The sequence below is a fragment of the Mesoplodon densirostris genome, chromosome 13 (assembly GCF_025265405.1).
Source record: "Mesoplodon densirostris isolate mMesDen1 chromosome 13, mMesDen1 primary haplotype, whole genome shotgun sequence".
Classification (NCBI taxonomy): Eukaryota; Metazoa; Chordata; class Mammalia; order Artiodactyla; family Ziphiidae; genus Mesoplodon; species Mesoplodon densirostris.
The window spans coordinates 7,765,019-7,789,604 of record NC_082673.1 but is presented as its reverse complement, the minus strand read 5'-3'; the positions used below and the strand labels follow the sequence as shown (position 1 = coordinate 7,789,604).

The following is a 24,586-nucleotide window of genomic DNA, read 5'->3' as shown; positions in this document are numbered from 1 at the left end:
GTATATGCATGCACGTACTTTTAAAAATGGATACTATAATTAAGGTAAATGAAAACAGAGTTCTCTGCACAGCTTAGTACTAAGTACAGTGCCCACTTCAAAAAGGTATACACAACACGGATATTTACTGTTTCTACCCACTGCTCCTCCTCAGCCTGCTGTGGTAGGCAGAAAAATGCCCCCCCCCCACACACAAAGACATACACACCCTAATCCCCGGAACCTGTGAATATGTTACCCTAGTGACAAGAGGGACCTTGCAGATTAAGATTACAGATCTCGAGATGGGAGATTATCCTGGATTATCCAGGTAAACCCAATCTAATTATATGAGTCTTTAAAAGCAGAAAACCTTTCCCAGCTTCAATGAGATATGGGATGACTCAAGAAGAGTCAGAAAGATGTAACATAGGACTTCCCTGGTGGTGCGGTAGTTAAGAATCCGCCTGCCAATGCAGGGGACACGGGTTCGAGCCCTGCCACAACTACTGAGCCCGCGTGTCACAAATACTGAAGCCCGTGCGCCTAGAGCCCATGCTCCACAACAAGAGAAGCCCCCGCAATGAGAAACCCGCACACCGCAATGAAGAGTATCCTAGGCTCGCAACAACTAGAGGAAGCCTGCGTGCAGCAACGATGACCCAACGCAGCCAAAGAAAAAAAAAGATGTGACGTAAAAGGACTTGATCCACTGTTGCTCGCTTTGAAGATGAAGGAAGGGGGTCACGGGCCAAATCATGTGACGAGGTGGGTAGATGGTGGAAGCCGGGAAGAGGTGACAGCCAGCAAGAAAACGGACATCTCAGCATGGAACTCTATCCTACCAACACCCTGAATGAGCAAGGACCCTCCAGAAGGGTACCCAGCCCTGCCAAAACCTTGACGTTAGCCCAGTGTGACACACATCAGACTACTGATACGTACATGAACTTATGTAGAGCGTCAGAACTCTAAGATAATAAATTTGCATTGTTTGAGCTGCTAAGAATATGGTGGTTTGTTACGTTAGCAACATGAAACTAATACGCTCTCTCTTACTTGCATTAAAAAAAACTGTAAAAATTTTTTATGTAAGTGCCCTTAAATCCTCTCTGAAACAAGGACAAATAAATTGGCCAATGCGTGTAGCCTAACCAGCAGAGGCTACCTAGCACACATTCATCGTTTTCTGAGGCACTAACTCTGTGCCAGGCACAGTCTTGCCTTCAAGAACTTCACTCAGCATCATCCATCAATATTCATTTTCTCCCTCAGATTTGACCAGAAACACAATTAACTGTCAGCTACCCCTGAAAAATGGCAACATTTTCAAGACAGAACTGGAGAAACTTAGAGTTACATCATAGCTATGAAAAGCAGAAGAGGTGGGGAGAGGGAAGAAATAGCTTGCCCCAAAGGACATAGCTCAGTTTCTTCATCTATGAAATGGTAACCTCACACATACCAGTTGAAGGATTAAAAGATAAAAAGCTTTTGATATTGTGTATGAACTATAAAAAGTGTGGAGAATCCCTCATAACAATCTACTAGGTAGACAGAGTGCCAAAAACTAACGTAATGGAGAATTCCATATAAATTCACCCTGGATATGCCTTAGGGATTACTTCAACAGAATCCCAGAAAGCAGAAAATCTGACAGCAGAAAAGAATCAATTTTAGAAAAACAGGCAAAAAGGCTCATAGCTGACAAGGAGAGGAATGTCACAGTACCACTACAAACAATGCTTTTAAAAAACAGATGTCCAGGACTCACTGCAGATCTACTAAAACAGCATCTCCAAGGACGAGACCCAAGTCGTTTGAGTTGAGAAACACCACAGGAATGAAAGGGGGTGTCTACGGGTGTAGGATAGCAGAGGGAATCTAGCATCTTTTTGCCAGGTGTCCTTTACTTACAAGTGAAGAGTAACAGCTAGAATGTGGAGTATTTTCAAACCAGCAAATAAACGAGGCTGATGAAACCAAATGGGGAAGTTTCACAGAAAACGAAAAGTCAGAAAGAGGGACAAGGGCGCTATGTGGTTGCGTCTTTTGTGGCAAAGGACACAGCCTCCCAGACTGAGACGAGCAGAGAATAACAAAATGGAGCAAGCACAGCTGGGCCAGAGTGAGCGGGAAAAACAGCTACGCTAGCAAAATCAGGATCTGCTCAAGTGAAACAGCAAAATCACTGGCTACCACAGAGGAGGAGAGCTGTCCAGATGACACGGGGGAGGGGGAGCAGTGGGGGAGATAAAGGAGAAAATTAATTTCAGGTTGGCGCAGGAACGGAGTGCGGGCCTAAAGGACAAGAGCACGAGCTAGAAGAGCGAGCGAGGGCCACGACTGGAGACGAGCAGGCAGGTTCACCAGCAGAGAGGAAGGGGGACAAGGGACGAGAGCAATAGGGCCACGGCCTCTGCGCTTCACTAGACAGTCTCAGGAGCAACACAACTATTAGGGGAAGCAAGCAGGAAATAAACGGGCTAGGAGAGAAAGAGAAAGGGCAGTCAAACATCCTGAAAGACTACAAACAACATGCATAAAGCCAAAACGTCAAGGAAGTTCTAGATGACGTTAAAATGTATGTTTCAGGCACATTTTAGCGCTCTCACTTAATAAAACAACTGAACACGTCTAAAAACAGGCAAAAGTGAACAATATAGTTCAGGGATGTGTAAGGGATACAACTGTGAAGAAAAGCTAGGGAGGGATTAATACAGAATTCAGGCTAGTGGAAGCCTGGCAGAGAGGTACACGATGAGGCTCTGTATTTCTCTGGAATGGGTGTCTGATTCAATACTACTCCTTAAAGTGTGTAAACATGTAACATGCATATGTTTTTATATGCATGATATATTTCATAATTAAAAAATAACTTTAATGGAATTTTTCTACCTCCCAATTTCCCAGTTTGTTTTCCTACTGTTTGTTTTCCAAAGTAATCTAACAAACTTGCTCATATAATTTTATAAAATGATTAGTGTTTCTGGCCTCAGGTTTTGTAACAAGAAGCTGCACCTCAGGTCTAGTGAATCAAAATTGCTGGGGGTTGGGCCACTGAATCCTTCAAAAAAAAAAAAAAAGAAAGAAAGAAACCAACACCCTAGGTGACTCACAAGAATCTAAAGAAAGTCAAGTTAGAGTCTCCCACAGGAAGAGGTCTTCTTTCCGTTACAGCCCTAAAGCTCTGGAGAATCAAATGCCATTCCTTCCCCAAGTTCTCTGGGATTTTGCTCCTGCCCTCTCTCTAGCGTTTTCAAACTTTCAACCTCAAGTCTCCCCTATCCCAACACACACACACACACATCAGCCAACTTGATCCTGCAGCCGACTCTAAGCTCACTCTTTCCTTCTTTCACACTCAAAGTTTTCTAAAATGGCCCACAGTATGGCTCCGTTTTTAACTTCCCAATATCACTCTCTCTTTTAAAAGCATCATTGATTGAGCTGCAAACATGTACTTCCAATTACCTACTAGACATTTCCCCTTTGCTCACCCGGCAAATCCTTACGCATTCTAATTTCAGCTCAAATATCACCTCCCAGGTAAAGCCCTGCAGCACCTCCCCCAAGCGCCCATCCACTCATCTATTGAACATTTCTGATACTGAATGCCTACCCTTACTTTTAAGACAAAGCCAAAAACTTTCCAAACAAACAAAAAAATTAAGATGCACGTAGTAAAGGTGGTCAAAAGGTACAAACTTCTAGGTATAAGATAAACAAGGCCTGTGGATGTAATGTATGGCATGATGAGTAGAGGTAACAATAGTGTATTGAAGGCCGAAAGTTAAGAGAGTATATCCTAAAGGTCTCATCAGAAGGAAAAAAACCTTCCGAACTATGTATGGTGATGGATGTTAACTAAACTTACTGTGGTAATCACTTTGCAATACATACGTTTATCAAATCATTAGGCTGTGTACCTGAAACTAATACAATGCTATATGTCAATTATATCTCAAATTAGAAAATGCATTCAGATATATGATAATGTGTGACCAGGCTGGTCCTGTTTACTTACTTATATAGCACTTGTCCCTGAAAGAGTTTAAGCAAAAGCAAAAACAAGCCAACCAAACAAAACGGTGGAGGTGGGCAGAGAAGGAAGAAGAGTGGAGGCAACCGGCACCAGGCAACAGGGAGGGGTGGGGTTTGTTATCATCTTAAAAGAATGAATGAATAGGAGTTGCTCAGGTGAAAATGTTCTGACCTAACCTGTCTTTTCACTTCGGCTGGGAGTGGGGCTTTGGGGAGTGCAGCACAGTAAGAAAGGGTATTTCAGACAGAACACAACCAGGTTTGTGCTTTTGTGTGCCTAGCTGAAAGGCAGGAAAGAGGAGGGAGGGTTAGTGATGAGATTAAAATGGAAGGCAGACGCCAGAATTTTAGAAGCAACAATTATAGGTTTACTACCATTTTTCTCTCCCTCTATACTTGATAATTATCTGCTTATGATATTAGTCCAGGCTTGTTAAAAGCTAATTTCCACTTTATATCTAGGTTTAAATGACACATTTTCCTAAACAATTTTTCAGGAACAAGACATTACCAATGAAAAATTTTAACTACATTTGGCCATGCAATAAGAAAACGAACATTTCAACAGTATCATGATCATGTAAAACATTTAAAAAGTCTCTTCTGTGAAAGAGGGAACTCTGGAAAGGAACATGTGTGCGGTACTATCACATCTGTCCTCATTTTAGTTCTCTACTGAGAGAAGGGAAGGCTAATAATGATTGCTTCACAGGCTAGGGAAAGGGAGAATCAGGAAAAACAGTGATTTCCTTCTTTCTAAAATGCATATTTTTCACACTATGACTTTTTTAAAAATCAGGATGGATTTCCCACTACTGATTACTGATCATTTTTTTGCATGTGGGGAGGGCCACATTAAGTGGACCTTACAACTACGGGTATACTTTGAATTAAGAAAACATAGTAAAGGATTTTGGCCAAAGTTAATGATAGTAGTAAGAAAGTGGCAGAATTGGACTAAAAAATTCTTCTGTCAAGTTATTAATGTATATTAGTAGGAACATTATGGCCTGTTTGGCTGTTCTTTCATCAATTCAATTAAATGTATGGAGCCTACCATCCATCTTCTACAGGCTCTTCCTGGAATACAAAACCATACAAAACAACTTTTCCGCCCTCAAGAGGTATATAATCAATTATAAATGCCTACACAAGTGTCTACAGAACAGTCAGGAATTAATATCAGAAGAACGACACAAAGTGGGATACATCCAGATAAGGAGTGGTGGTCACTTCCAGCCAGGATACCAGGAAAGCCTGACACATCAAAAGAACTTAAACATTGACTCTGAGAGATTACAGAAGACTCAAGTGAGACTTTGAGGAATGAAAGGATTCCGACAGAGAGGCATTCCAAGCAGAGAGGGTGGCAGAGACCAGGAAAAAGCACAGGGCCTCACTGGCAGGAGCAAAGTGGAGACTCGCGAATACTGGGAAAGAAGGCTAGAGAAGTTAAACACGGGCTAAAATGTGGAGTTCCCTGAAGGTCAAACTAAAGAACGTGAACACAGGAACAGCCTCCCAACAGCTGTGTTTGGGGAAGGTTAGTCTGACAGTCAACTATACCAGCTGAGCTGGAGTGGGGTGAAAGTAAATGCTGTGGATAGTCCAGGGTCAAGTGCTCAGGGCCGGAAATAGGTGGTAAGGTAGCAATAGCAAGAATGTCGTCCCTTTGAACCGCCAGGGGACTGTTTTTTCATGAGGGCAAATTGCAAAAGAAGGGAGCACCGCCTTGTGAATATTTGTAGCCCCACTACTCCCAGTACAATACTTTACTCACAGCAGATGCTTGGTAAGTAAGCTGAACGAAGGCAACCTGTGAAGGCTAATTTGACGCGTCACTACTGCTTCATGTCCATAATCACTCTTCTCTCTACTTCTCAAACCCACTCATATAGCAGTTAACGTGAACTCCCTCTTCCAATCTCAGTGTTACAGCCTCAATCAAAATTTGCCAGTAGGGGCTTCCCTGGTGGCGCAGTGGTTGAGAGTCCGCCTGCCAATGCAGGGGACGCGGGTTCGTGCCCCGGTCCGGGAAGATCCCACATGCCGTGGAGCGCCTGGGCCCGTGAGCCGTGGCCACCGAGCCTGCGCGTCCGGAGCCTGTGCTCCGCAACGGGAGAGGCCACAACAGTGAGAGGCGCGCATACCGTAAAAAAAAAAAAAAATTTGCCAGTAGGCTTTAGAACCCCACTTCCTTCAAGTATGCCACAGCCTTTAGAAAAGTATATAGACGCGCTATGAACATGTGCAAAACATGGCTTTATCCAGGATTTTACGCAGAAAACTCTCCCGTTTCCACACGCACACCAAAAAGCCTTGCTGAAAGACTATGTTTACAGCAGAAAGTTTTTCTTTTAGGCGGCAATCAACATGCTTCTTGTGCTACTTATTCAATCTGCCGTATCCCTAGTGCAACCACAAGCTGCTGCTTAACATTTCCTAAGTTGTGCAAAGGGTCCAAAGTTGTGCAAGAGTCATCACTGAAATCAGACTCCGGTATATTAATAGTTATAACACCTGAACAAGTCTTAGTTTTATCATCAGATTCAAAGTAATGCCAAAAAATCACAGATATTAAAACTATTTTCAACGAGTTTGACTACTTTATCTGCGAAATACAATGGGATGTTATCTTCAGTGCAAATAACTGTATTTCTTTCTGCTTCGAATGGACATCAGGTCACCTGATAACTGGCAGTTGTGAGCCTGGATGTGATGTATCGAAAAAAAACAAAGTGTCCCCAACACACACACACACACGCCAGCGCACATCAAGAGCACTGAACGGCCTTGCATTACTACTATCAAAGAACCCCAAGTTTACACGTGGCAGAAGTCGACAGAACTCTTTCATGCTTTAATGACCTCGAAAAGGATTCCCCAGGCGTCAAGTAACGGGGTGTGACTTACTCTGACTTGGGAGTTGAGAGTGATAAAACTACATGCCTATATTACTACTATTATTATTTTTTAGAGGTTTCTGTCCGTCCTCAGCTGGCTGTCCCACGCCAGCGAGCGCGCTGCCCGGGCCTCGGCAGGTGCGTGTGAGTCAGGAAGCCCAAGGCCCTCCTCCCATCACCGTCTGCTCTCCTCGGCCCCGCTTTCCTCTCTCGGGGGCGGCGAAGAGGCCCAAGGCGAGGGGCCCGGGGCAGGGCGTGCGATCCTCAGAGCCAGGCCCTGACGGCCCCGGGCTGGGCCGGCCCTCCTCTCATACACTCCCCAGATAGCGCGTCGAAACGGCGGCCGCGGCCCCCAGCTGCAGGGCCGGGGCCGGGGCCGGGGCGGCGGGCCGGGCCGGCCAGGCCAGGCCGCGGCCGCTCGCAGTGCCCACGTCACCAGCTCCAGCACTGCGGAAATGGAGCGGCGCGGCCGGCGGGGAGGCGCCGGGCTCCCGCGCCGCGGCCAGACGCCGTTTGCCCCCCAGCCCCGGCCCGGAGGCCGCCGACTCCCACCCGCCGCGCTCCGGGGCTCACCTGTGTCGCCGATGATAATGTACTTGAAGAGATAGGCGTACGCCATGGCCACGGCCGCTCGGTGCCAGGGCACACGGCTCCTCCTCCTGTTTCTGCTCCTCCTCCTTCTCCGCGCCCCTCACCCCGGCGCCGCTCGGCCTCGAAACGCCAGGCCCCGCCCGCCGCAGCCGCCGCCGTCGTCGTCAGCCGCCGGGAGTGAGGGGCGGAGAGGAAGCGGGACAAACCGACACCCTGTGAGCCAAGGGAGACAGCGCCCAGCGGAGCCCAGCTGAACAATAACAGCCGCCGCGGTGCCTCCGCCCCGCCTCCGCGCCGACCCGGAAGTGCTGCGGCCGCCGGCGCCGCCGCCGGGGAAAGGGGGAGGAGCCCCGCACGCCGGCAGCGCCCCGCCGGCCGGAGCCCCGCCCAGCCAGAGCCCCGCCCCTCTCCGCCCCGCCTCGCCGGAGACCCGCCCGGCGCCGCGTCGGCCGCTGTAGTCAGCCCGGTCGGCCCAGAGCCGGGCGAGGCCGGGGGGCAGGCGCCGGCGGCCGGGAGACCCTCGGGCAGGGGAGGGGCCTTGCGGCTCCGTCCCCGCGACGCGAGTGGAGCTGCGTCCTTCCGCCCTGCGGTGGGGACGCCGGACACGTGGTGGGAAGGCGGAGGTCGCGTTCGGCGCAGGGCCTGCCCTGGGCTCGTGACAAGGTGTTCGAAAATGATGGAGCCTCTCGGGGCGGAGTTGGAGGGCGAGGCTATATCTGTGGTGCGGGACGGGGCTTTGACAGGGAAAAAGGAAGTGTTTGTAAATTCGAAACCCTAAGTTAGGGAATATGCGGTAAACCATGATATGCACCTGAGGTGGAATACTATGCGGTCTTAAAAAAAAAAAGCCAGACTTAACGTTATGCAAAAACAAGGCACAGGACTCAGTGTATAAATATACATTTATGTTATATATACTAATTATATATACAACTATCTTATATATAGTAAGTGATACATAAATTACATTTGTATGTTTATAAGCTATATTTTATTGTTATATAAATATAAATAACTTTTTTACTTTACCGTTGTGTAGAAAAATGACAGGAATATACTTAAAGACCCATAGTACGTAGCCAATCTGAAAGGACACAACTGGGACCAGGGGAAGGAAGGGATGGGATTGGAGGGAAGATCTACTTTTCACTGAATTTTTCAAGGGCAGTTTGAAATTTTTGCAGTGTTCATGAATAACCTATTGAAAAATGCACTTAAAGGAAAAAAAGTAACTTTTCTGTTTATTCAACTAACACTTTAGGTACATACTATATTTCGTGCACTGCTAGGCCCTGGAACTAGAGGCAGACACTGTTCTAAAGGAGCACACAGATTTTGGAAGAGGAGACGCAAGACAGAGTTGAAAGTGTCAGGATAGGTTATCTAGAGAAGATGATGTCTGACCCAGAAATATGAAGGAAGAGTTTGTCAAAAGGACAAAAGGTGGGGGAAGGGAACTGAAGTTTAGGTGCAAGAAGCAATGTGCAAAGGTCCTGGATCTGTTTAGGGAATTTAAAGTTGCATAAGGAAGCTCATTTGCTAACCCATAGCCTCTAATGTTGGCAGTGGAAGGAGAGCCATTGCTAGGGCAGAAGTGACCGGGGTTTAGTGGCTCTGGTTCCTGTTTGTTGCCTAATATTCTCCTCTCCCTTTTAGGATCTGTCATTCTACTGAAACCTTCATGCTGGGCTGGCAGTAGTTAGTTGCTGCATGGTTTGAATGGCCTTTCCGAACGTCAACTCACAGGTTTTTGTTTGTTTGTTTGTTTGTTTGTTTTTAGTGTTTGGAGGGGATTTTCAGAGATAGCACACAAAAATTTGATGTGAAAAATTACCTGGAATTGCATAATCTAGTCCACCCATCTTTAGTTTGGGGGAGGAGAAGTCCCTTCTTAGGCCTGCCATGTTCCAAAGGCCATTTTGTCCCTGCTATCTGAGTGCCTTCACTCAAGTCTTTCCTGGTGATAGACATGTAGAAAGTCCCCTCCTTCCAGGAGAAACTCAATTTCTTTCTACTCTCAGCGGTATGCCCTCTACACGTAGCCTGAACAGGACAACGCTATGGGAATGTTCCACGAAAGCCTAGCATCCTTACGATCAGAAGCATTCCCATGCTGTTAGAGGAGAGCTGTGGGAGAAGTCACTGGTGCCAGGCCATGCACGGGCTTGTTGCCATGTCAGGATGCATGCGGCACGTTACCCAGTGGACACGGAAACTGGGAAGAGAAAGGTCAGAATTGAATGTAAAAAATTATAGAAAAGGATATGTATAGAGCTTTAGAGGCAATGCAGTGTAAAGAGAACTTAGGAAACCTGCTTCTGATCTTGGTCTTACCACAAACTGGTTGGATGATGGTTGCAAATCTTTTGGCCTCCTAGAGCTTTGACACACTCAGTTGATAAAGCGACGGAGTTAAGTGTTACCTGAAAGGTCTATTCCAAGTCTGAAGTCCTTTAATTTTATGTCTATCCGCCTCCAGATCGAAAGCACCTGTAAAGTAGGTGGTAATCTTTCTCTCATGAAAATGTCAGGGCCACAGGAATCAAGTGTATATGGTTCTTGCACAGAACTGAGAGGTGTTAGTTATTGGTGCGCAGGAATTATAACAATCCGTGGCTTTGAAGAAAGCAAGGACTAGATGTTCAAGTCCCTTGCTGAGCCTCGGTTTCCTTGTCTGGAAAATGTAGAGAATAACTACCTCACAAAGTCAATTTAGCATCAAATGAGATAATATATGTGAAGATATTTTGTAAATTATGAAAAACATATACTTAATATGTGAAACCCTTAGTGCTGCATAATTTTTAAAAATTACCTCGAGGGGGGCTTCCCTGGTGGCACAGTGGTTGAGAGTGTGCCTGCCGATTCAGGGGACGCAGAGCCGCGGAGCGGCTGGGCCCGTGAGCCATGGCCACTGAGCCTGCGTGTCTGGAGCCGCAGCGGTGAGAGGCCCGCGTACAGCAAAAAAAAAAAAAAAAAAAAAATTACCTCGAGGGAGTTAAGGCCTAATCACTATACAAATTTCTGTTTTAAAGTCAGCTCCTTTCCTGTCTCTGTTTTATGTCTCGACGTTTATTTTCTTCTGTGTGTAATTCATAATATTTTGTTATATTTTCTCTAAGCCTATATGCTGTCTTAAATTCTCTTTGAAACAAGGTGTAAATAAAACCCACACAAACTTCATTTTAAACACTTTTCTTAGCCCCCAAAATCCAAAGACATTTTTTCAAGAAAAACTCCTTAGGCAAAAATGACAGAAATAAAACTCTCTTCCCTTAAATCATAGGATACTTCGTGGGATTTTCCATTCTGTTCGATTTTCAGCTATTTCACTCCCTTGGGGATGAATTCTGATAACCTCATCTCTCAGTCTTACATCATATGTGGTCTGAAGGTCATAACTGTGAAATTTAAGGATTGTTTAAGGCTGCATTCTCCAAGGTCTGCTTATTCAAGTTTTCCATGACATTTTAAAGTAGAGTATTATATTAGACTTTTGAATTTACTCTTCCCAACCAAACTTTTCATGTGTTTAAATTTTCTCTGGTTTTGATCGCTCTCAGACTGTGGGAAGAGAGGTAGTGGGGGAATGGGATGGGAGAAGAGTGGCTTGGAATGCTGTAATCCATAGGTTCTTACTTTGGTTCCCATGGTTTCCTTAGCCAGCTCTCGAATGCACTCTGGGAGCCCTCTGATCCTCCAGAAATGACATGCACGATGTTGTATGGATTTGCATATATGTAATTTTATGGGAGAGATCCTCGCACGAGTCCATGACCCAGAAATAATTAAGAACCACTGTGAAATGCTTGTGTTAAGCCATTTCTAAACACCATGACAGAATTAATTTTCCTGCATATACTAATAAGCTCAGTACCAGTTCTGGAGGAAGAAAGAACTCTGTTCAACTCCTGAATTTACCCCCTGTCCGTTGAGTGATCTTGGATAAATTACTAAACTCTCTAAGCCTTAGAGTCCTCATGAGATGACACAAGTATCTAGCAAAGTGTCAAGCTCTCAGGAGACACTAAGTAAACACTGAAGTCATTTCCCCCTTTCCTTCACCCTCTCCCTGTGTTCCATCTCCAACCTGTCACTAAGAACTGTAGGATTTAAATGAGCCCAACAAAGACCCTCCCATAAAGGAGATTAGAGTCTCTCTCATGCTAAGTCATGGGTAGTCATTGTAATACATAATGAAATAATTATACAAGTCACCATAATGCAGAATCAGTGGGAGCCCTGAGCTTCTTTTCCTGCAACTAGATGGTCCCATCTGGGGTGATGGGAGACAGTGACACCCGAAGTGTGTTGCTTGTGTCCACTCTACTCTGTAACATTCCGCTTAATTGTCACTTGCCACTCACTGATAGGGTTTTGATATGTCTGCAAGCAATTGATTTACTATGGTCTCTGTGCAGTCAAACCTCTCTGTAATGATAACCTGTATATGTAGCTGCTCCCCAGCAGAAGCGGAAGGAGAGCCATCTAAGCTGAGCCTTAAAGGGCCTTATCTTTCATAGTTATTGCTTTACTAGTCATTCCAGATGTTTCAGCAGCCCTCTCCACTGTACTTTGTTCACCTTATCCACCTCATCTGCCATTTATATTCTCGTTGGGTAAAACACTTAGTATTCCCTTTCTTACTTTTCTACTCATGACCGATTTCTGACCACTTGTCAAAGCCAGAAATGACTCGTTTCTCTCTTCCATTCCATTCTTTTTTCTTTTTTTAAACATCTTTGTTGGAGTATAATTGCTTTATACTTCCATTCCATTCTGCTTATCCTTCAGAAGTTTACTTGAAGGGTCAAAATGGAATGATTGCAAATTCACATCCTGAGTCAATGTGTGTGTAGGTGAGTGAAGAAACTTTCTTTTGTATATAGGTTAGTTTTGTTATCAATGGACTTACCATTCATAATAGAAGGGGCCTACATAAGTGCACAAATGAGAGAAACAGTGAATATTGGAATAATAATAAGCTCATTTTATAAAATCGTGGATTAAAAAATATAACTACAGGGCTTCCCTGGTGGCGCAGTGGTTGAGGGTCCGCCTGCCGATGCAGGGGACACGGGTTCGTGCCCCGGTCCGGGAGGATCCCGCGTGCTGTGGAGCGGCTGGGCCCGTGAGCCATGGCCGCTGAGCCTGCACGTCCGGAGCCTGTGCTCCGCAACGGGAGAGGCCACAACAGTGAGAGGCCCGCGTACTGCAAAAAAAAATAATAATAAATAAAAAATATAGCTACGTAAAATATTTTGAATTAATGATTAATAACAAACTTAAAAGTGAGTTAAAAACCAAAATAGTGTTCTAAAACTACCTACTTTTCTCAATCCTTAACAGTTGCCTAGTGCTTTCCACAGAGAGAGTGGTCTGGGGAATGGCCCAATATTGGATTCCAGGAGGCCTGAATTACAGCCTGTCTTGCCACCAACAAGCTGACCTTGAGAATTTTTGTCATATACTCAATAGAGATGATAATTCCAGTTGCTAATAGAATCACTGAGAGGTAGATATGAGAGCACTCTGAAAAGTACATTATTACTAGGAGAGAGTGTATATACCAAATTGCAGGTGAATCATTTTCTTGAATGTATCTAGGTATATTAGAAGACTGACCCCTATAGAACTGTATAACATCGGTAATACTTTACTATCTGCATTGTTGGGTTTTTGTCAGCAAAGACTAGACCATGCAATTACTTCACACCCTCTGGTTTGAACACATATTCATCCATTTATCCTGAACGTGTTCTATGTCTTGTGTTCATTGGTAGGTGTCCTTATTTTGGAAAAGTCGGGACCAGAATGAGAATGAGGATACCTGAGGAGTATCCCTCATATTTTGCTGAAGAGAGAACCATTTACTACTCCCATGAGTGTTTCAATTTATTTTAATCTTTACCCGTAAAGGTCTTTAAATTTTGATAAAGGGAAATCCATTTTCTCTCCATTTTTAAGGACATGATAAGCTAGCTCTGTCCCAGTGGGAGGTGCGGACACTGAAAACCTTCTGTCACTGATGTCTTTTGTGTGAGATGGGTGCCAGGAATTACGAGATCACATGTCAGTCTTCTTCCAGCTCCCCTCCCTCCTATATAATCCTTATCTCTGCTTCTAACAGTCTCATTATCAGAATTTTCAACATATGGAGTGAGAGAGAAGAAAATGACTATCAAAGAATCACATTTTCACTTCTAATATGGAGAAAATAGGGGTCTATTTTTCCAAACTTTTTTATTTTAATAAAGTTAATAAAAAAAATAAATCTGTTCTTCAGACATTGAGGTTACATCCAAAGGCTCCCATTTAAAAATCTGCAAGGCTAATTTAAATTTGTCCAAGAATCACTGCTGTACTTCTACCACTCTTTTAAATTTCTCAATGTAAGTAATCTGGGGATCAATTCCCAGCAATTTCTTCAAATGAAACAGATTGTGAAAAAGTACAGTATAACCTTACAACAGCAGTAAACATTTATACTCACACAATTTTTATGCATCAGCAATCAAGGAGTAGCTTAGCTGGGTGGCTCTGGCTTAGAGGTCTCTTCATGGGGTTGCAGTTAATCTTTCAGCCAGGGCTGCAGTCTGCAGTCATCTGAAGGCTAGATTGGGGCTGGATGATTTATTCCCAAGGTGGCTTATGGCTGAGGCCTTAGTTCTTTACCACATGGACCTCCCAGAGGACTGCTTAGTATCTTCATGACATGGAAGCTGGTTTCTCCCAGCGTGAGAGATATGAGAGAGTGAGCATAAGGCCAAAACCTCAGTGTCTTTTATGACCTAACCTTGGAAGTCACATCCCACCACTTCTGCTGTATCCTTCTGGTCCCATGGACCCACTGTGCTAAAACATAGGAAGGGACTACACAAGGACATTAATAACCAGAGGTGAGGATCACTGCCGTCTTAGAAGCTGGCTACCACAACCTACAGAGATAAAGTGAAAACAAGGATCTAATAAATGTCTAACCATCTGAAATCAGATACATTTTGGGTCAAATCAGTTTCACTTAACCTGTCTACAATAAAATTTTACTATAAATAGATTAGTCTATAAAGAAGTTTCTTGTGGTTTTGGTTTTGTGCACTTCTAAAAGTATTTTTGAAAAAAAAGACCTGAAAAAGAATCATTTTACAGTTGTAAAAGGAAGAGAAAACATATTTTTCAGGTTTTAAAAATTATATTTCAAAGCAATTTTTTGAGGATCAAATACGACGACAACGATCTCCTAAAAAGGATTTTTAAAAAGGAATTGCTGTTTGCTTTCATCTCAAGTCCTTAAGGATTCATGTGGTTCAACAGAGTTAACAATTTATTTCCACTTTTTCATTAACTTATTTGAATAATTTCATGGGAATCAGTATTCTCCTACCTGCACATATTTCCTACCTGCACTGTTATGTCCAAATATTATAGCAGTTGATCATACGTTTTATGTCTCAGGTTTAAAAAAATCTATATTACAACATGGATGGACCTAGACATTGTCATACTGAGTGAAGTTAAGTCAGAGAAAAACAAATATCATATGATATTGCTTATATGTGGAATCTAAAAAAATGGTACAAATGAAGCTATTTACAAAACAGAAATTGAGTCACAGATGTAGAAAAAAAACTATGGTTACCAAGGGGGAAAGGGGTGGGGGGATAAATGGGGAGATTGGGATTGACATATACACATGACTATATATAAAAGAGAACTGATAAGAACATACTGTATAGCACAGGGAATTCTATTCAGTGCTCTATAATGGCATATGGGAATGGAGTCTAGAAGAGAGTGGATATGTGTATATGTATGGCTGATTCACTTTGCTGTACAGCAGAAACTAACACAACATTGCAAATCAACTATACTCCAAAAAAAAATTAATTTAAAAAATCTACATTAAATGGAGGTAGGGGAAACACTGCCTTTAGTTTAAAAGGTTTAAGGTACAAAGAAGTAGAGTTTGACTATCATTCCTTAAATGTAGTGTTTTCTTGTACTATAATATTTATTAGAAGAACTGCAGGCTTATGTCACTTTGGAGTCTTGAAGTTTTCATTACTAAATGGAGAAGATTTTTTATTCTTAGTAAATGGATAATTTTCTTCACACTGCATTTGATACAAATTATAATACAGAAGCGTCTGTTGGAAAGAGCAGATTATTCATCATTGATATACTCTAATTTTTGTTAATTTTTCCTTTAGAAAAATCAGTTATAGGCAAACACCTCTTTAGAACTAGATCCCGCTTTCTCTCTTTGAATCAACTGAGTGCATTTCCGGAAGGTTCTCGTTTCACTTCACTCGAAAAAACACCAAATCCAAATGCCAAAAGTGAGATTGTCTCATCTGATCCCTGAGATAAGCTATTTTGCTTATTTATAAAAGAACACACTGAGGTTCTTGAATTACTCATTGAAACAAAAACTGAATTATTTACATTTTCTTTCTTGGAAACAAGCAGAGATGAGGAAGGAAGTAGACAGATCTCCCTTGACTTACTGTAGGGTTACATCCAGATAAACCCACCATAAGTTGAAAATATCTGTTAAGTTGAAAACGCATTTAATACACCTACTGAACAGAGCTTAGCCTATATACCTTAAATATGCTCAGAACACTTACATTAGCCTACAGTTGGGCAGAATCCTCTAACACCAAGCTTATTTTATAATGGTGCTGAATATGTCATGTAATTTCTTGAATACCCTACTGAAAGTGAAAAGCAGAATGGTCGTCTAAGTGCAGAGTGGTTGTGAGTGTACGATTGTTCCCCCCGTGATCGCGTGGCTCCCTGGTGACTGCAGCTCAGTGTGCTGCGAGCATCACGAGAGAGAGTATTGTACAGCATGTCTCCAGCCCGGGAAAGAGCAAAATTCAACATTCAAAGTACACGCTCTACTGAATGTGTACCCCTTTTGTAAAATCAAAAAATTGTTAAGTCAAACCATGGTAAGTCAGGGACTCTCTGTATAGTATGTTTGACTATAAGCGACCCAGGATACAGGAAATGGAGGGTGGACTCAGTATACAGGCCTCCCACCATTAACATGAATTCACTTAAGAAAAATTTGAAGTCAGGAAACAACTACTCAGTGATTCATTTAATGTAGCTGTGTAAGAAAGAATTGAGACATGCTCTTCATATGTCAGGTACTGTGCCAGCTGCTAAGGATATATATATATATAGAGAGAGAGAAGCTAAGGAACCTTAAGCTCAGGGTCCCTCACTTGCATAACCCCTTCCAAGGCAAATGTGTTCACGTGGTCAATTTTCTTTTTTGGTAAAATTTGCAAAAATAAGATATTTAAACTTTAATTTGTGAATTCTGTTCTTTCTCTCCACTGACACTTCCCCCTTGTGTTGGGAGGTGCTGGAGTGTCTACAGGGTTTTTTTGTTTTGTTTTTGGTAATGGTTAAGGAAGGGTTGAGAGTTGAGTGAGGGAGACATTTAGCTCCCTAGGGTATATTTATTCAGTCTCTCATGTGTGTAGTTGAATCATTCCAAGTTGTCCAGCATAGAAAAGGCTTCCAGGGGACTTCCCTGGTGGTGCAGTGGTTAAGACTCCACGCTCCCAATGCAGGGGGCCTGGGTTCGATCTCTGGTCAGGGAACTAGATCCCACACGCATGCTGCAACTAAGCGTTCACATGCCACAACAAAGGAGCCCGCCTGCCACAACTAAGACCTGGCGCAAACAAACAAAACAACAACAAAAACACATGGTATTCTTAAAAAAAAAAAAAAAAAGGCCTCCAGGAATACTGTAATCCCTACTGTGCTGACTCATCATATGGTGTAGAGGTCATATCTCAATATAAGCATGTCCTACTAGATTCGTTTTCTATTGCTGAGTAACAAAATACCACAAACTTACGGGCAAAAAACAATACCCATTTATTAGCTCGCAGTTCTGTAGGGCAGAAGTCTGGGCCTGGTGTAGATGGGTTCTCTTCTCAGGATCTCAGAAGGCTAAAATCAAGGTGTCCACTTAGCTGCGTTCTCATCTGGAGCTTGGGGTCCTTTTGCAAGCCCGTGTGATGTGGCAGGCTTCAGCCTCCTGCAGTTGTAGGACTGAGGTCCCTATTTCTTTTCTGGCTATTAACCAGGAGCTGCTATCAGCAACTAGAGGCTCCTGCATTCCTTGCCACATGGCTGACTCCATCTTCAAAGCCAACAACAGAGAATCTCCCTCATTTTTAACCCCTCCTGGTTTGAATCTCTTTGTTAGGAAGGGCCCCGTCACTTTTAAAGACTCAACTGATTAGGTCTGGCCCATCCAGGACGATCTCCCTATCTTGAAGTCAATTGTTTTGGGACATTAATTGAATCTGCAAAATCATTTCACAGCAGCATCTAAGTTAGTATTTGGTTGAACAACTGGGAGAAAGTGTGTGTACAAGGGGGAGTGGAGATCTTGGGGACCATCTTAGACTTCTGCCTATAAGCACTGGACATATATATATAGTTTAGTAGAAGATATACCTATTATAAAGCTTTCCAACTCAGAATAGATATCTTCAAAGACTCAGAAGAAAAATTCAAACATAAATAAATGAAAATTTATTCTAACTTGACACAGCTCTAGTGAACCATTTTAACTGCAATGTTTCTATTAAAACTAATAAGAAATTACAGGCTCCTAATATATTTATTAAAAACCTAGAGATTGTTATTTATTGAAAACAAAGAGTTCATAAAAAATAATAGAGGATGCAATGAAAACAATAAATATGAATGATAAAATTAATAAAAATCATCCTGTCATAGAGGACTAAACTGTAACAAAAGTCTTTACAGGACACAGCAAAAGCCATAGTTTGTTACAAAAAAGAAATAAATTTTGAAAAGAAGTAACAAGTAGGCTCAGTGACTGTCTTGGACTCTGGACAGAGGAGGGGGCCCTGCCCTGATCCCCGCACTTGAGAGCACCTTGCTCATCATAAATACTGAAGCACAGGGAGAGTTAGCTTGCTTTTTGACCTCATGGAAGAGGTTTCTGAAAGTTTGGCACCCAGAAGAAGACTGGAAATTATAAGAGGGGGACGGGCAAGGAGGCCTGGCCCCAAGCCCAGAGGAGACCGAGGCAGGAGACAGTGTGTGGGGTCAGGAGGGACTCGGCACCCCACCCTTGGAGACCAGCAACCGAGGAGCTGCTTCAAGCTGGTCACTCCACACCACCCAGGTGGGTGTCAGGGTCCCTAGGCGCTTGCTTTTTCCTCTCTTCTGCTTTGCTGGTATAGTTTTGAGAGGTGAACTTCCAGAAGGGATGGGATTTTTTGCAAGGCAAGAGGGAGGGTATATGCCCACCCTGATTTCCTGAGGCTCTTGACCATGTCCCTCCCCTCTGGCTTCCAGAGGGGTCCAGGCAGCAGCCAAGCTTCCAGGGTCCAGCCAGACACAGCTAGCTGAGGTAGTATATACCAAAGGACTGAGAAAGAGAACAAACAAGCATGATTCCTAGATATTTTGCCAAATGAACAGGGTAACGCATTAATTGCAGGAGGAAAAGAACAGGTAGGTGGGAAAGGGGAGAGAATCAAAGATTCTGTTTTGGACACGTTGAACGGAGATGCCAACAGTCATTCAAGTGGAGAGATCAAAAGAGCAATTGGACATTTGGGTCTGGGGCTTGGGGGAGTGGTCTGAGTTCCAGATAGAAATACCATACAGCTGGTACGGTTGTTGGGACCAAATGTTTTTTCAAGTGTCTGATAGACACTTGTGGTTCTTCTTTTGTGTATTATCTGTTTGCATGCTCTACCTATGTATCTATTAAGTCTCTGACAATCGTTAAAATTCACATACTTTTTTTTTTTTTTTTTTCCGGTACGTGGGCCTCTCACTGTTGTGGCCTCTCCCATTGTGGAGCACAGGCTCTGGGTGCGCAGACTCAGCGGCCATGGCTCACGGGCCCAGCCGCTCCACGGCATGTGGGATCTTCCCGGTCCGGGGCACGAACCCGTGTCCCCTGCATCGGCAGGCGGACTCTCAACCACTGCGCCACCAGGGAAGCCCTCATATACGTTTAATACAATTGAAAATGTGTAACAAACCACCCAAATCATTTAATCTTCACCACCAATCTGATAGTTTTAAAATTAATTTATGTATTTTTATTTTTTGCATTTTACCCTGAGGGTTTTTTTTTAATTGACTTACAGTGTTGTGTTAGTTTCAGGTGTACAGCAAAGTGACTCAGTTCTTTCCCCTTACAGTTTATTACAAAATATGAGTATAGTTCCCTGTGCTATACAGTAGGTCTTTGTTGGTTTTCAATTTTTTATATGGTAGTGTGTATATGTTAATCCCACTGATAGTTTTTTAATTTAAAATATTTAAAGAAAAAGAATAATACTCAGAAATGGAAAAAAATGTGCGGAAGTGAAAATTCTTTTGTAAAACTTGAAAGGGCAAATTGAATCAATTTTTAAAAAGATAGTGAAAGGATTATCATAATCCTTTAATATATGCAAACACTTGCACCTAAATTTCCAAATTCTGATAATATAGCTAAAGGAAATAAAAATAAATATACAGAGAAAAAGTCTTTATTTGATAGAAAAAGAGACTGAAGCTTAAAGAGTTTAAATAATTTCTCATGTCATGACAGCTAGTAAGTGACAGTGCTGGAAGCTGGAAATATGGGTCCAATGAGAGTTTTGACCTCCACATACAAATTTAGAAGTCATCAGCATGTTACATGTAAGAAAAATGTATTTGTCCTCCACAAGGAAGTGATGAATGCTTTATGTTCATGAAGAGGGGTTAGACTGAGTCTCCCAAGGGAACTCACAGGTTGGTATATATAGTAAATGAGGCTTAGAAACCTGATTTCTCTACACATCAAAAGTGAATCCATCTTTCAGCAATGGACTCACATTAACCTAGTTTACAAGTCTGATTTTCAAAAGTAGAATGTCAAATTGCAATAAGAAATCACTATCTCAGAGGCAGGAATATGTGAAATTCATTCCACCAGCTTTTTCTTACCCTTACAAAGAGTAAAGTGCATGGAAATATTTAATGACTTTAAGCAGAGGGAACACGAAACATCCAGCTCACGTTTGGGGTGGTCTTTCCTGGGGGTAAAACCTATGACTCCTAGTGCATTTCGTCCCCTCATTCATTTCATCAGTTCGACCACACCCTGTCCTCTCACTCTGACCTGCAAGCCGTATCTGTTTGGCCTACGAAAGCATTTGTAACACAGGCCCAATAGCCTTAACCAACTACCAAATATTTTGATGAGTCAAAAACTCCCCTGAGTAATATTTCAATAGAGAATACCAATTTTTATCTCCAAAATTTTCCTTTTTCCAGCCTCTAAAACTGACCAATCCTCCTTCTGATGGACTTACCCAATTCAATCAAATTACCATCAAGTTCTGGCCCTGGGATTCAACTTGCATCTTTAGGTCGCTTCTGGTGAACTTCATTTTGCAGTATATTAAGCCCCCGTCTCATTAATTATCTACCGTGTGACCTAATGAAGACATTGATTCCATCTGAAATTCAGTTTCTTAATCTGTAGAATGGGGAAAATAATATCAAAATCATAGCATGACCGTGCAACGTGGAGGGCGTGTGAAGCTCTCAGTGTGTTAACTGTCATTTTCACTGCCTGATTGTCATCATTACATGTTGAATGTTAGTCTTAACTCTCAGGGCACAAACTTACTTCCAAGTTCTTAGGAGAATCCTTGCTGTAAAATCTAATGACTATAATCTCAGTCACACGTGGTTCTGATGCTAAGAAAAAATGGGACAGTGGGCCCTGTAACATGAGCTTCAAAATTGAACTCAGAAGCAGTAATCTGAGAGATTTTTAAAAAATTCGGCAGGAAACGTGGTGTTTTCTTTCAGCAATAGATCCCTTTAGCATTCGTGTAAAGCTCATGGATGCCTGCTCAGAATAATGGTATCAAAGGTACAAAAATAAAAAACAAAGGATTACAGAAAAATTTATATTAGAATTGTTATTAAATATTTCCAAAACAAATTTGTTAGAGTAATATATGCACTTCTTTATTAATATATTAAAAACCAAGATCTAACAAGAGGCCTAATAATGGCTATAATTTAGCAGTTGGGATGAGTGTTAATGATATGACAAGATGTTTGTATCAATTGTATTGTAAGATGACAACATCCGTATTTCTATTAGTGACAAATCGGTAGATACTGCTAATACAATCATAGTTGAATAAAATGTTAAATTTCAGTTAGAGTTAATACAAGTCAAGATGCAAATTTCCCCCTATCCATATCTATATAATCCACAGCCCCCAGATTAAGAACCTATGCATCAGAGGGTGGTAAACACAGACTCCAAAAGAAGAGAGAATTTTTGAAGGACAAACTGATTGACACATTTAATAAAAAGATTAGGAATGATAAAGATGAAAATACTTATTGGGTTTATCATTTAGGAATTCATCAGTGGACATCGCCATTGAAGTTTCAGTGGAGAAGTTGAGGGCGTCAATCAGATAATAGTAGTTTAAGGATTAGTTGGGGAAGGAGAGTGCAAACACGAGCAAGTGGGGAAGTCAATGAAGATGGCACTTTTTTTTCTTTTTTGGCCAAGCCACATGGCTTGTGGGATCTTAGTTCCCCGACCAGGGATCAAACCCATGCCCCCTGGGTTTGAGGAAGCACAGAGTCTTAACCACTGGACTGCCAGGGAAGTCCTGAAGATGGCACTTTTAAGGAGCTCGGCTGTGACGGGGCTGTGCCAGAAATAAGAAGTGCATTGGTTGGAGGGAGGACTTGGTTGACAAGAGAAGGTCTGGGCATAGTATGTATTTTGAGTAAAGAACCATAGAAAGGGAGAGTCAAGACAGAGGGAAAATGCGTGATGGGGAGAGAGGCACACACTTCTGAGGAGGTAGGAAGAGTCTGGACCAAGAGAGGAAGTGAAGGAATTCACCTTGGACTGAGAAAGGAACATCTCTTCGACTGAGAGGAGGGAGCTACACCAGAGGCAGATGCAGAAAAAAAATCTGAAGTAAAGAACAGAAAGTTGGGAAGGTTTTGAAATAGAAATCTATGCCTTTGTCCTGCCCTTCGCTGCCACTAGCCCACAGGGGCGTGTTCTTTATGTACAGACAGCAGGACCTAAAAGCCTAAGAAAGCTATTATGTCAGGTAGATTACTTGCCGTGGTAAACAACAGGAAGTCCAACATTTGGGATTTGTTATTTAACTTCATTGACTTAAGGAATAAAGGTGATTTATTGCCTCGTTCCACAAAAAAACTCCAGAGATGAGTGAAAAGTTTTACATGAAAAATTCCAGGGTAAAAAAATCTGTTTCTTCCAGATATACTCTCTCCAGAGAGCTCCCTAGCAAACCTCCCCTTACACATCATTTACCCAAGCTGCATTCTTTTTTTAAAAAATAAATTTATTTTTATTTATTTATTTTTGGCTGTGTTGGGTCTTCGTTGATGTGCATGGGCTTTCTCTAGATGCCGTGAGCAGGGGCTACTCTTTGTTGTGGTGCGCGGGCTTCTCACTGACGTGGCTTCTCTTGTTGCGGAGCATGGGCTCTAGGCGTGCGGGCTTCAGGAGTTGTAGCATGTGAGCTCGGTAGCTGCGGCCGGCGGGCTCTAGAGCGCAGGCTTCGTAGTTGTGGCGCACGGGCTTGTTGCTCCGCGGCATGTGGGATCTTCCCAGACCAGGGCTCGAACCCGTGTTCCCTGCATTGGCAGGTGGATGCTTAACCACTGCACCACCAGGGAAGTCCCCCAAGCTGCATTCTTATTCCTGGACCACCCCCTGTGGCCGAGAAATTCCCCCCCATGGTTGGCTCACCAACTGCGTAAGTTCCTGAACTGTCATTAGCAGGAAACGCTGTGCTCCCTATGGACCAGCTGTTCAAGCAGAGCCTTGGCATTCAGGTGTGTGTTGGGCATTTTGGGTCATTAGAATGATTGCAAGAGGAAGTTAGGGATGCAAGACCTCCCAAGATGCATGGGACAGTTCAGAGCAAAGAGCTGGCCAGCCCCAAATGCCCATTGTGCCTGCTGCTAAGAAATGCTGCTGTAGACAGAGAAGCCCGCCCTTGAATTTCACTGGCTTCATGAGGAGGTGTGGTATAATAAGAAATATATTTGGTATGTCCCCATTCCTAGCACAGAGCTCCTAAAACCCTTGGAATTATCTGAGTGATCAGAAAGTCTTTTGTTATTCATAAGAAGCCCATGTTTTGATCACACATGAGTCTATGCTAATGAGGAGACTCAAGGCTGTGTCCCTACATAGCCTCAGGATGGGGCTGGTCACCAGAAAGACTGAGTGATTAGAAGGTGAGACTTTCAGGCCCACCCACCAACCTTTAGGAAAGGGAAGCGGTACTGCAGATTAAGCTCTATAAAAACTCTTGAACAGGGCTTCCCTGGTGGCGCAGTGGTTGAGAGTCCGCCTGCCGATGCAGGGGAAACGGGTTCGTGCCCCGGTCTGGGAGGATCCCACATGCCGCGGAGCGGCTGGGCCCGTGAGCCATGGCCGCTGGGCCTGTGCCTCCGGAGCCTGTGCTCCGCAACGGGAAAAAAAAAAAACAACTCTTGAACAATGAGACATTTGAAGAGCTTCTGGGCTGGTGAACACATGGAGGTGCTGGGAGAGTGGTGTACCCAGAGAGCGCATCTCTTTCATCTAGCTGTTCTGAGTAGTATCCTTTTATGAAAACCAGTTAAATGTTAAGTAAATGTTTCCCTGAGCTTTGTGAGTCGTTCTAGCCAATTATCAGACCCAAGGACCCCTCGGGTTTCTGGGAACTCCAATTTATAGCTGGTCATTCAGCAGGTGGCCCCTGGACTCGAGACTGGATCTCAAGCAGGGGAATCTGGTGAGACTGAGCCCTTAAGCTGTGGGATGTGATGTTATCTCCAAGCAGATAGAGTCAGAATTGAGAGAAATTTGTATGACACCCAGATGACGTCCACTGACCTTTGGGGAATTGCTTGGAGATGATGGAAAACAGCCCAGGAAGATATGGATACCTGAACAAAAGTGTGGAGGGAAGGGGAAATGGATTTAGGGGAGGCAGTCAACAACA

The 24,586-nt window shown here is 43.2% G+C and overlaps 1 protein-coding gene across 1 annotated transcript in view; it reads right to left on the bottom strand.

The window, feature by feature from the left end:
- Positions 1-7,817, bottom strand: part of RAB2A (RAB2A, member RAS oncogene family) — a 74,982-nt gene extending 67,165 nt beyond the window's left edge. The window contains exon 1 of the mRNA XM_060116233.1: positions 7,500-7,817. Coding sequence (XP_059972216.1) covers positions 7,500-7,545 — 46 coding nt within the window. The 5' untranslated portion in view covers positions 7,546-7,817. The remainder of the gene's footprint in view (positions 1-7,499) is intronic.
- Positions 7,818-24,586: the final 16,769 nt, after the last annotated feature.